This window comes from Anas acuta, chromosome 2 (genome assembly GCF_963932015.1).
Source record: "Anas acuta chromosome 2, bAnaAcu1.1, whole genome shotgun sequence".
Taxonomy (NCBI): domain Eukaryota; kingdom Metazoa; phylum Chordata; class Aves; order Anseriformes; family Anatidae; genus Anas; species Anas acuta.
In genome coordinates, this window is record NC_088980.1 from 50,497,161 (window position 1) to 50,510,418 (window position 13,258).

At 38.3% G+C, this 13,258-nt stretch overlaps 1 protein-coding gene across 7 annotated transcripts in view; it reads right to left on the minus strand.

The window, feature by feature from the left end:
* Positions 1–13,258, minus strand: part of CDKAL1 (CDK5 regulatory subunit associated protein 1 like 1) — a 495,974-nt gene that overhangs the window by 348,123 nt on the left and 134,593 nt on the right. For all 7 annotated transcript variants that reach the window (XM_068674727.1, XM_068674724.1, XM_068674723.1 and 4 more), the window contains one exon: positions 5,089–5,137. In XM_068674727.1, the coding sequence (XP_068530828.1) occupies positions 5,089–5,137 (49 nt within the window). The remainder of the gene's footprint in view (positions 1–5,088; positions 5,138–13,258) is intronic.

A 13,258-nucleotide genomic window follows, 5' to 3' on the forward strand; every position in this document is an offset into this window, starting at 1 on the left:
ACAGTGAAGCGGCCTGTGGAGGACATTGGGTCCCTGAGGAAAGCTGCAGCCCATGGAGCCAAACCCATGCAGGAGCAGGTCTGCTGGCAAGAGCTCTTGGTCCACAGGAGACCCACGCACAGAGTGCAGTTGAGCCTGGGTGGGGGTCTGACAGCCTGCCAAGGTCAGGCCACCACACAGTGAAATAAATAAAACAACCCCTCCAAAACCACCCCCCTCCTTTTCTATGTCCTTTCAAAGGATACAGAACCAGACACTGGGGCTCAGTGAGGCCGCTACCCTCCCTCTGACCCCTCTCGAGCTGCAACCAGGCACAAACAGCCAGTTTCCTGACTGGGAGCCAAATTACACTTTTCCTCAGAAAGGAACTCCTAATGCCTACAGTTTTTATTCCTCTTTTGGCTCATCACCAGCTTCTTAAGTCAAGGCCACCCTTCCTACCATCATTGAAATTCAAAAGACAGTATTTTATCTACTGTTACTTTATCTATTATCAGCAGATTATAAGAGAAACAAACAGCACATACAAATACTATTTAATATGCTGGCATTCGTATACGTACCTACATACATGTACCCAAACATACATTTACATACAATCTCACTAAATTATGCAATCTGGTATAAATTCTGTACTCTATATAAATACAAACAGGTACTATTCACCTGCTCATTTTCATAGGCTGACACAACTATCAGCAATCCATAATTAACAATTCAACGGTTAGTAAATGCTGGTTAATGTTTAAGCTGGGAATGGATGGGCAACTTCACCAGACAGGTCAACGTGACTGAAATCAAGAAAGGTTATGTGAAGTATAAAAGGCTCAACCCTGAAGTAATTTCCTTTGGCTGTTTTTAACAATCAAGTCTAATGACCCATTGTAAAACTATGTTTTGTGAAAACGTTTGACAGACACAATACAGACTAAACTCAATTCAACCTGTGCCCCTCATCTCCCTAAGGCCTAAGCTAAAAGCAAATTGTATACAAATGCTCCACTTCCATGTTCCCCACCCCCAAAAAGCTTCAACATGAGACAGCTAGCGTGTCTAGAAGGGGAGGTGGAAAAAGCCCCAAATCCACATAGACCTGAATTCAAAACCAAGAATTTCCACATTAAGCCATTAAAATCTGTCCTTTAAATTACAGACTAAATATATTTTCTTGACCGTTTTTACATAAACCATTTCTATATCAGTTTGTACATACACACACACTGAGCTATTTTTAAAAACAGCTTTCAGAATGGCTCAAAAATGCTGACTTGAGCAATCACCAGTGACATCCTGTGGTTCCCATCAGGAAAAAAAAAAAAAAAAAAAAAAAAGCTTCATCTTAGTAGAACGGGCTAAAGAGACTGATTAACCTAAACAGCTTTGAAATTTTGTACAGAAACCTTACTTAGTGAAAGAGCATATGTCAAATATCACCAAGTTTTCTCCTAGTTCAAATAATTCAATTGCTACCTTATTATGTCATTACCAGGAACCTAGGCACATAAGTGGAAATAGGGTGCCCCAATGATGTAAAAATAGCTGTGAATTCAGTTGTAAGATTTGGGTAATGTGCAGAAGAAGAAAGTTTTGCTAAACTGTTCAATCATAGACTTGCATGATGAAACTGTTCTGTAAGTCTGTAAGACTGAAACACTCCAGCTACATTTTTGTGGCTGTCTCTTTAAGAAACCTAATTCTAAGGCTGAGATCAAATCTATTTGTCCAGCTCCTTGAAATCCATGATTTTCTTAGATGGAAGTATAGAGGTTTCAAATTTTAGCAATATAAGCTATCGAAATAGTACTTGAAGATGCCTCTAGTTAAAATACATCTTGGGACACAGTTTAAACCATACATGACCTGCATACAAATATTGCACACTTTTAAAGATCCCTTTTGGAAATTGCAGTTTCAGAATTTACCTGACAATCATGGGGAACCTGAAAGTTGACTTGTGATAAAGCTCAGGGTGATCTCAAAATGAGGCATCACAGGGTCTCTTAAAAATTATGTCTCTTATCACACTAGCAACCAAAAGAAACATGAGCATCCTTCTTTTCCATTTTCCGATGAAGAAGGATAAAAAGGTAAAGTCACATAAAAAGTGTTTATGAGTAAGCAGAGAGTTGGGAACTGCAATTATGCTGTTTTCAGAAAGGTGAAGTAAAGACCACCATAAACATTTACTTCTTCAAACCATCAACTGAATCAGTACGATGACACTGCTCTGAATAGGGTATCCTAAACTTGACTACAAGACTGAGAAATAAAACTAGAAAAAACACAGTCATATTTCGTAGAAATAACTCCAAAAAAGAAGTTTTTGAGGAGGAGTACAGTTAAGGAAAACAGTAAGTTTTCAAAAAAAAAAAAAAAAAAGCCAAAAAACTAACAGGGTAGACATTTTCTTGGTAAATGAGAGAGAAAAACATTAGGGGGGGGAAAAAAACAGGGAAGGTTTATCTTAGTTTATTTATTTATTTATTTATTTAAAACAAGCTTTCTGTTGTGGTAAATTGTGTACAGCAAAATTCAAGTATCCACCAAAAAAATATTTGGTAGCCCTCAAGAAATAGGAACCTAAGGAAAACCAGTCTCTAAACTTAAAACTGGCAACTATTATAGTAACTGTGTAATCTGGACAGATTACCTTGACAACTCAGGCAGACTGATCTACAGAGATAGCTGCCCTGCAGGGTACAGATGCTATGCAGTTTAAACTTAGTTTAAATATTTAGTCAGAACATTTTTTTAAACTTTCAGTATAGACATAGCCGCACTACAAGAGTAAAGCACCCATATAACCTATTGATTTTCTTTTAAAAAGACAGGTGAAGGACACTGCATTGTATAACGACGACAAAAATCCAACAAAAAAACTGAATGTAAACTGGCTCTCAATTCAAAATTTGTATTTAATCCCCTGTCCCAAACCATCTCTGCCTCCTCAAGATACTTGGGGCTTCAGAAATTGTAACTAATGTCACAGACTTAAGAAGACAATGCAAACACATTTCATTTGGTTTTAAATACAAGAATTTAAGCTTCTACCATGGATGTGTCTTACAGCATAAAGCATTCTTAACCAGCAGTCCTGTCACCTAAAGTATTTTTTTCTTTACTTAGATAATGAAAGTTCACAGTTAGAATCATTTATAAAACACAGGAACAAAGAGTTTCACATTATTCTCTATTTGTGGAAGGTGATTACCAAATCCATAAATCAATGCATTATTTTTAAACAAATTTAAATGGAAAAACAAATTATAAGTAAAATCTCCTAATTTTAATGGTTGGCCTTTGTAAAAGCAAGACTTCATCACACCTTATGACCCCTGTCATTTTGCCAATTGTCTTCCAAAGAGAAATTCTGGTTCTGTTCATTTTTTCCCATAGAACTTACAAAATACTGTGTTCCATTACTTTCTGAGAAATCCCTGAAGGAATTGTCACCATGTATAGAATTCAACAGACCACTTATTTCTTTTTATTCAGATCATTTATCGTAAGCTAGAAAGGAAGCTAATTTTTTCCCCAAATTGATGCTTTTTAAAGCATAAGTGTACATTAAATTTTATATTACATTTTTCCAGAATTACATCCATACGCAAAATGCAATCTTATAATCAGTTCAATAAAAAACATAATTTTAACAATTGCTTCTGGAATGTTTGCCTTCTTTCTAATCACATAATATTCAGTCACAATAACCTGAGTAACTATGTTATCAAAAAAGCAGTAATGTTCTGAGTCAGTATAAATATTACAAAGCACAATTTTGTAAAGGGAGGGCATGCTGACCCAGGTTATCATCTTACTCCGTTAAGAATAAACACACTTCAGGAAAATTAGATAGGGATCTGAAATACTGTGCTGTTGTGAAAATCATGAAGTATCCCCATCTTCAACATGTTGTGATAAACACCATGGTGTTTCTGGGAAAATAGTTCACAGAATCACAGAATCACAGAATTTCTAGGTTGGAAGAGACCTCAAGATCATTGAGTCCAACCTTTGACCTAACACTAACAGTTGTGCACATTCAGTAACAAATATGAATACACTGAATATTTCTTCTCTGTTTGCGTAGTACAATAGGTTGTACCAAAAGTGTAGAAACCATAAAATAAGGACAAACTGCAAAAAGTTTGGGTTAGGAATACATAAGAGTACAGGTTTCATCTCTGAAACTATTCAAAGCAATACACACCTTAAGGCCTTCAAACTGCAAACCCTAAAAGCCTTATAATACTACATGGTTTCTTAACATAAACATTTTCCCCCTCTTCTTTTAAGCTTTATTGCACCATTTCTATATTTTCATGTTGTACTTCGAAACCATCAAACTCCAGCATTAAAAGTAAAGGCAACATCTTGTGTACCAGACACTTGTTTATATTGAAAGTACAGCCAATTGAGCTAAAGCTTGTAATTTAAAGCTTCATGGAACAGTAATTTTTATGGCCTGATAAGTAATGGAGACAAACTTAGGTAACCCAGAAGGATCCAGACAAATATATTTATTTAATAGCAAATGTTTACTAGCGAGACTGGGGAAACAATACTGTCTTTGCCCCCCTTCACTGCAAAGTACTGCGTGTACACACACATGAACGCAGCCAGAGAGAACAAGGAACATAATTACAAAAGAACATTAAAGCAGTAGATAATTTATCTGTCCTGCTGAGAAAAGCTCAGGGAAATGAGCCAAAATAGCTGAAAAGAAGAAAACATGAGAGTACTAAACATAAGAAGGTGGAGATAGAGCAATGAAGTAAGATAGAGCAGAAACTTTAAAAAGCACTCTACATCTACCTACATTGATGCAACTTAAATGGGTTCTTGAAGTCTCCTCAAGATCATTTACCTATGAATCCAACAGGCCATGGAGCTCCTGCCAGAAAAGATCTCTGAAATTACTCCTTATGCTAAACACACATGGCAACGTATAGCACTGCCCAAACATTTAGCTAGAGGGGAAAGTAAGAATTAGGTTGGTAAAGAACATGACAGCATTTCTGCTAGCTAATGCTTCTTACATCTCAGAAACCAGCTACATAACTGTGTAATTTCAAGTGTATTGCTTACCTTTAATAGTTTCCTCTACAACTTCTACTACACGATCTATCTGCTGAACCTTTAAAAAAAGAAGTCAGAAGGTCAGTATTTAAGCAGTAAACACCTGGGTATACTTTATATAACTCTTCTTTCAAAAGTGTGTTCTTCTGGATTAAGGGGAAGCAAACAGCTTGGAGGTACATTTTTATAGCCATTTTTTTCTGTCCATCTTCATTCTTCCATCATAGTCCCAAAAGTAACTCTAAAAATGATCACTTAATTTAAAACAATTTTTGTCCTCAAAAATAGCAGGTTCCCATAAGTTCTGGAAAAGTCACCAGAGAGATAGGAGAGAGGGATCCTATGGACTCTTGGTGACAGAAAGATTGTCAGACTTCAGGCCTTAATTGCTGTTTGTGGTCCATTTGGTCACTGAAAGACAGTGGTCACCCAGGCAGTCAGCACCTGGGGAGCTCTACCAGCCCCTGGGGTGCTCCCCTCTTCCCAGCCTCAGGACGAAAATAGCAGATGAGGGAGAACATAACAAGAAGCTGAAGATACTGTGAGGAAGACTATAAGAGAGAAAAATGATGAAAAGTAAGGAGAAAGACACTGGAGCACAGGAAGAAACTAAAATATTGTGGTCAAGGTTAAGAGAACACGACATTGTTCCAGACTTACTGCAGGGAGTGTTTGGAAATGGAAGGAAAAGCCCTAATATTTAACGGTCATGACATAACACCTCTAGCAAAGATGACAAATTTATGGTCTGATGTTACACTTGCCTAAATTCACAAGATGTTATAAATAGTTCAGACATTTCTTTAAATATTCTTTGTATAAAGTTAATGAGAAATAATATACCAAAGGGTGTATAGTGTAAGGAGAAAGAATAGGCATTAACACTGCAAAATTAAACACTCAAATTCTGAAAGTTAACATTCTTCCTAATACTTTCATGCAAAGTGCATATTCCGTGTAATGGTTAGTAGGTATGCACATATAAATTTACATAAAATGCAGAAAACCAACATTCAGAAAGCCCTTCTGTGTACATGTAAATTAGTTCAGAAAATTTTCCACCATACTGATTTTTAAACACTGCTTTGGTCAGATGTACATTATAGGCACTTGATTTAGTATGATTTTTGCATTCATTTGCTTGGAGGTGGTTTTTTTTGTCTGTTTGTTTGTTTGTTGTTTTGTTTCAGAAACAAGCACAAAAGCACAAGATGCACAGGCATAGAGTGCTGAACCTGGTCTGCAACAAAGGAGCTTGGAACTTGGATCACTTGCATCAAAGCTACTGAATCTATGTGCCCTTAAACCACTGGGTTTGTCATTTCCTGTAAACAAATGTCTGCACAGTCATCTCTATTTCATTTTCCAATTGGTCTAATAACAGCTAAAAAAAAAAAGATCATCTGTAGTTTGGTGTCTGATTTGGAGTTCCCTGCTGAAGTCAGTGGGAATCTGTTCTTTTCGTGGCCTGGATTTTGGATCAAGTCCATGTTAAACTTGAAAAATAATAAAAAAAAAAAACTTTTGAAATAGAGCCTTCTCCAAACACAAATCTCTGCCACTTCTGATTTCTTAATAAAACATATTAATTATGAACTCTAGAAATTCAGTTATTCAAAGTATCACTAATATTGACATTTTATTAATCTTATAAAAGATATATATTTAAGTCATTTTCTGGATTCCAAGCATCCATATTATGGACATACTCCTATATTTATAGCAATCTACTCATAAATAAAGCACACGCAAGAACTTATGTGGAATACATGCATATTTACATGCTTGTAAACATATCCATTTCATATAGAGATAAGTTTAAAAATATGACCTAAGAAACTTACACATGGATTTTCTATTTACATTTTAAAAAAGCAACTTTGTATGTGTATGAATTTAAAATTATAAGCACAGACACAGAACAGTCTCTGCCAAATACATTGCCCAAAATATTATTGCTACATATCTCAATATTAAACTGTTTAAGTTCATAATAATTTTAAAACAAACAAACCAAAAAGAACTTCAATGGTTCACAACCTGAACCACTTCTATAATTACTTTCTGTATATCTGGGGAATTTTTGCATAGCCCTGAACCCCCTGTTAAATAAAAACAGGGGAGAAAAAAAAAAGTGTATTTTCATTTTATCGGATAAATTAAATCATTCTGAATGTGTCTGTCACAAGAAGGTTCATGAAAGTACTTAAAATTATTCGTCTTGGAGATAATGAGAACTGCAACCAGAAATGGATGTGTACTCAGCTTTATATGTTAGTTCCTACACTAAGCATTTTTCATTTGCAATTATTGTAAATTGTTTGGCTAAAGCCCTAAGCCCTGAAAAAGAAAATACTGAATGTTTCCAATCTTCATTTCAAATATCTCAGTAAAACTGAGCTGAATCTGGTGTAAGAGAAAATAAGTGTTTTGGGGATTTGTATTTGAAAAAAAAAAAAAAAAAAAAGGAAAAATAAGAAAAAGAAAAAAATCACAAACTCGGGGCAAGGAAGTTGCCTTGGCTGTATGGACGCCTGCCGGATTCCTTTCAGCATATCTCACTGACCTTTTGGACAATTCTGTTCAAGAGTGGTATCAAGAGCATCTATAAACCTTCTTGACCCAATAATGTCTCCAAGAGGCATTGAGAAGCCCCTAAAGCAAGAAGACTTAAAGTTCCTATTGGTACATGAAGGGCAAAGACACCACTCCTCAACGTTTCTTTGCAGTGAGCGTGAAAAATCAGAACCTTCAGGACCAACAACAAGTACATAGCTGCTGGACATAGCACTATACTTAACTCCACAGATCGTGTGATCTTGTTTCTAGTGTAAGCATCCACGCAGTGGACTTTTTATCCATTATAGACGGTTCTCCATCAGGATTTGGGTGGAACAAAAACTAAGGGCAGACTGGAGCAGACAACTGAGAAGGAATACAGGGGAAAAAAAGCAGGCTGGTGTACAAATCTGGGCTGAGATGGATACACAACAGGAGCAGACACGGGGCCCAAGGGATGAGGGGTAGCTAAAGCAGAAAACCAGCTGGAGAAAAAGCAAAGAAAAAGGCAGTTACATCAAAGCATGAAGCCCAAATTGAAACAAAAACCAGGAAAAATCTTTGACTTTCCTGGTGTGAACAGAGCTAGGCATTTAGTACAGCTAAGAAATGACATGCATCCACCACTTAGATGAGGAAGACATCAGATATCCATGCTGGGGCTGAAGCTGTGTTAGAGATCACACCTGAACACACAAGTACAAGTCAGGCACTTTTCAAACCACTCCCTCCCAGGATAGCCTGGCACTCCCTGGGAGACAAACCCTGAGCGCTCTCACCGAGCCCTAGTAATTAGCTAGAAGACTATACAAATGCACACATGGTCCATTTGTCATCAGAGAAAGTCCCTCAGTTCCCTTTGTACTGTCATTATCACATTCAACAGATGACTGCTGGATGTAAACAGCCCAAAGACATGCTTGCAATGTGCTATGTCTGCAATCTTGCACTAGGTGATTTGTGACTACAGGCAGACATGCATGTTTGAGGATGGTCACGCAAATGCTTCCAAGTGCTCAGCCATGATCTGAGTTGTCTCAGAAGCAGTATTAACATCCTGAAATTGTTTTGCAAGGCAAAGTGGAAAAAAATACAACCTCTAAGAGTGCCCCGATAACCTCTGAGTACGCTGAAGGGGTAGTTAAAAGTGAGAGGTTGCACATTTACCTGGAAATTTTCTACCAGGCAGAACTCAGTAATCTCAGAACAAAGAACACCATCTAGAAAAGTGCACCCATAAATCTCAGAACAAATAATGCTATCTAGAAAAGCGCACCCATGTACCTCACACGCAAGTAAGAGAAACTCTTTCCAGCTGTCTCTTCAGGCCAAGTCCAAGGAAAGCGCCAAGACCTTGCAAAGACCCTGCACTGTGTCTGCACTGCAATGTGTGAAGATGAAATGGTAGGATGACATCCAAAATTCAGTGAAATAAAGACTTTTTTTTTTTTCAGTTTAGTGTGCCCATTGAATTAAGGATGGACGTATTTTGTGGGTCAAGAGATTTGAACCAAACTCCCTTTGAAGTGATAGGACCAGCACAAAACAGGAGAGATGGTCTTCAGATGTCCCTTATCAAGCAAAGGTAGATAATAAGGGCTAAACTTCAGAAACGCAAAGATAGCCAACGTATTAAGGGTCTTTCCTGAGTGCCTCAGGGTGCTTTCTCAGTGGCTGCAGCTACAATATGAAAACAGAGGCTGGTTGTGAAAACCAGCAATTCACAAATGTCGAGTATTTTCTGAAGGACTGGCTTTTAATGGAGTCTGTGACAAGGGCATCCAAGGCACCACAGAAACACTGTTTGGTTCAAGCTGCAGCACCAAAGAAGCTGAGGAACGATCTGGCCAAACGATGTATTGCAAAAGAGGTGGGAATGCTTAAGGCATCCCTGGCAGGCTACGTAACGAAAGAAAAGGTATTCATTTTCTCTCCTCTTAATACAGCCCAGAGATAATTTTAGACGGAGTCAGCTACCGGAGGCATGTTTACACCAGAGGCACATTGCCCCTTGCCAACTGTTGCAGTGCTCCTGATTTCTGGAGTTATGCCACTGCCTGTTACATGGCGACTGTTCTGGTCCCATTTGAAGAGGATTAAATCCTACAAAATGAGCATTTAAACTCCTTCAGAAAACATCAACGAGCCAAAGACAAAGCGTGAGACCTCTGACACTTTTGGCTGAGAAGCTGGTGGTTTCCCCCTCAGATGAGTCCCAGCTCTCACAGTGACTGACAAAGTTACACCACTGAAAAATGGTGGCGAGGCTCCCTTTAAAAACAAGCTTCTCAAGGATCTTCCTCTGAAGTAAATGTGGGTTCTCCCTACAGCCTGCTTCCTTTCAGGCCAATTTTCCTTCAGCCATAGGAGGTCTGAAGGCAGAACTCTGGCATCGACAGGGCAGTGACAACTTGAGAAAATACTCCTGGAGTTTCTCCTGACTGTCCTTCCTCTGCCACAGTTGGTGTTTCCCAGAGAGAGAAATTTATCTGAGGTAACAAGCAATGAGAAAGTACATCAAATATCAGAAAGAGACTATAAAAAAAAAAACAACAACAAGTTCTTCAAGCCAGTAAAGGAGGGACAAAAGACGAGAAACGCTGTAGATTAAAATTTTTTGTTGAATGAAAAAAAGGAAAGCCATCTCAGCAAACCAAAAAAATAAACCCCAAAATGGTTAAAGGTGAGGACAGGGCACCAGGGACAGGGGGAGGGGGCAGTACCTTGCCTGCACAGCATGAGGCTACTGCTGATGCAGCCACCATCTGGACTCAGCTGCTTGTGCACACCCCGAGACAGAACATACACAGAACAATTGCCTGAAGTAAAACAAGCTTTCTTCGTCAGCTAAGAAAAACCCTACTCATCTTTGATTTTCACTCCTGTATATAAGAAACAAATCAGTTACTAAATAGATAAAATAATCTTAGGTTAATATAGGTTGGTCTTCGTTTAAAATAATCTTACAACCCACTCTTCATATTCCTTAAGATTTCTACTCCAGTTCACCAGCTGTTCCGCCTCACCTTCTTTAGGCAGCTCAGTCAGATGTTGCAGGCTAAAAGCCTGCTCAGCCTATGCCCTCACTAAAGCCAGTAAAAGGGAAATACCCAGCTTCAAAAGTAACTTCAGATCTTCTAAAATCTAAATTATCTCAGAGATAATTATCTTCACTGACCATAAAGGCAGCCGAGCAAAACAGACTCTCAAATTACAGGACCTCAGTTAGGCAGCATAAATCTTAAGCCTTAATACGTAACTTCAAAAGGCATGTGACTAGACACTTTGACTTCAGAGGGATAACATCTGTGTTTAAAATCTGTGTTTAAAACCTTTGCTGAATCAGAAAAACACTGGCCACACTCATGGGCAAAATTCTGATTTAAGAAGGTATCTTGAGAACAGACTCTACACCGACTTTAAAGGGAAGCAGACTACCTCGGAAAAGCATGTCAACAACTGATGATTGTGGCTAAACCCTGAGAGAGCTTAAGTGTTATTTTCATCTAAACTAATTCTTATGCCTTTTAATTCATAGAGCAGTATGTAACTGCTGTGGAAAGGAACAGTACCTATTTTCACATCAATTTTCAGTTTAAAATCGTGCGCTTCAGTGCAATTCCTTCCTGACTCTCCAGGCTCATACCTGAATACCAGCACGGTGAGCCAAAGCCAGCCAGCTGAGTGCTTCTGACCGAGCTTGAAGTTTTGGCCACAAGCTAGAGCAGAACAGCGCGCACCTGTTCCTTGGGCTTGCAGCACACTTTCCAAGAAGTTCTCCTAATGCAAATCACTCAAAATAAAATTCCATCTAATTTGCCTTTCATGAAGTACACACTGGATCTTTGAATTTATACGTATTTACATATTTATAATAGGCCTGCAGCTAAAGGGCAGCAAACAGAGAGGCTTGCAATCTTTAATGCGGTCAGGTCTTACAAACTCTGCAAGGTATGGAGGTATCATTGTGGTTGCTTGGTAGATATCACAGACTGAACTGTACATCAAAAATACAGTACAGTTATATATATGGTCCTCATTTAGGACACCAAAGCAGTAGTGATACACAGACATTTGGCATCTTAGTAAGATGATGCTGATCTTCTTTCACAATGGCACTTAAAACTGCTCACTGAAGGTTTTTGGTTTGGTTTGATTTTGGTTTTTACAAACAGAGAAGTAAGGCACATTAAATTTAAGCGTATACCAATTATAGATGCACAGCTTAAGAAGTCAAGTGACTTTTTAAAAAATGTATTTCTCATTTTTTGCACCAAACTATTTAGTAACAGTGCCACTGCTGTATGTGCTGCTATTAGAATTGCTCAGCATTTGAGTTTTAAACTCTAGTTTTAAAATTAACTAAAGCTTGTCTTACAGAGTACAACCACAGACAAGGGTAATTAGGAGGCCACGGGAATGAAGAGAATCCCTACACAGAGATTTGATGGCTTCTGTGCTTCAGGATCAAATCTGACCTAAAAGCCTGTAGTAAATCTACTGTGCACAGGACCTGCACATTCTGCCTGAAAAGTGTAGCAGCAGAGATGGGATTACCACGTTGGTGACATTGATTTTATCTTGCAGAGATAAGAGAACGGGCTGAAGTTCTTCTTCCCTCAGAAAATGGGTATACAGCAGCAGAAGAATTACAGTTTGTCTGTGATGCTAGGTCTTACATTGGGAAAGATAGGGAAGGAACCAGAATTTGGAATTTGACATTCTTATTCAGCAATCAAGGAGATTGATACATCTGCAGGGCTATGGTGTGCCTTTAATGGGATACATATGTGCATTTGGCTCCATGCATGCTGATACAGTACACTCATATCCAGTGGGTCTGGCGACCTCAAAGTACAGGTGGCACAGTGATTTTAAAGCATCTCAGATATGCGGTGGGCCCCTAGCAAACTGGTCAGAGCTCCAGCATGATAGCATTATTTCAACATCAAACACCTTACCTCTAGAAAACTGTCGAAGAAACAAAACATCTTATTCCATTCCAGCAGTTCAAATTATCAATGGAAACAAGGTTTTTTTGCATGCCCTCTGCATTCAACTCAGGAAATCAGGAAACACTAGTGCTACTTACATCCATCCATAAATACCAGAACATAACCTACCTGCTAAACCTTTCCTTCTCCTTTGTCCCTCCCTTTCCTTCCTCTATAATCCCCACAAAACAGTCAGCCTAGACAAAGTCATATCCTTTTTTCAGGAGCTTACAATGAAAAGTGAGGGACAACTCTATCTATGAAAGGTACTGTTTCTCTGCAATACTACATGTGCACTTGAGTTTGAAGTGGGTACAGTACTCAAAACATAAAGGAGTAGTTTCTGGAAACCACTGGGGTGTAAATGCTCGTGAACCTATTATGTATTTTGTCTATACGGCACATTTGGTGTGTTAATTACTACTTAGAGCTTCCTCCTTCCTGAAAACAGCTCCTTTATCTTAGTCACTTTGTGTTATGGCTTACCTTATATACAGTCTATGACAATGCCACAACCCACATTATTTTTAAAAAGTGATAATGGTTTTAAAGAAACACAAAAGGACAGGAACATCAGAAATTATAACACAGATATGAAGTTGCCCTTCCTTCCCTTCTGCCCAACT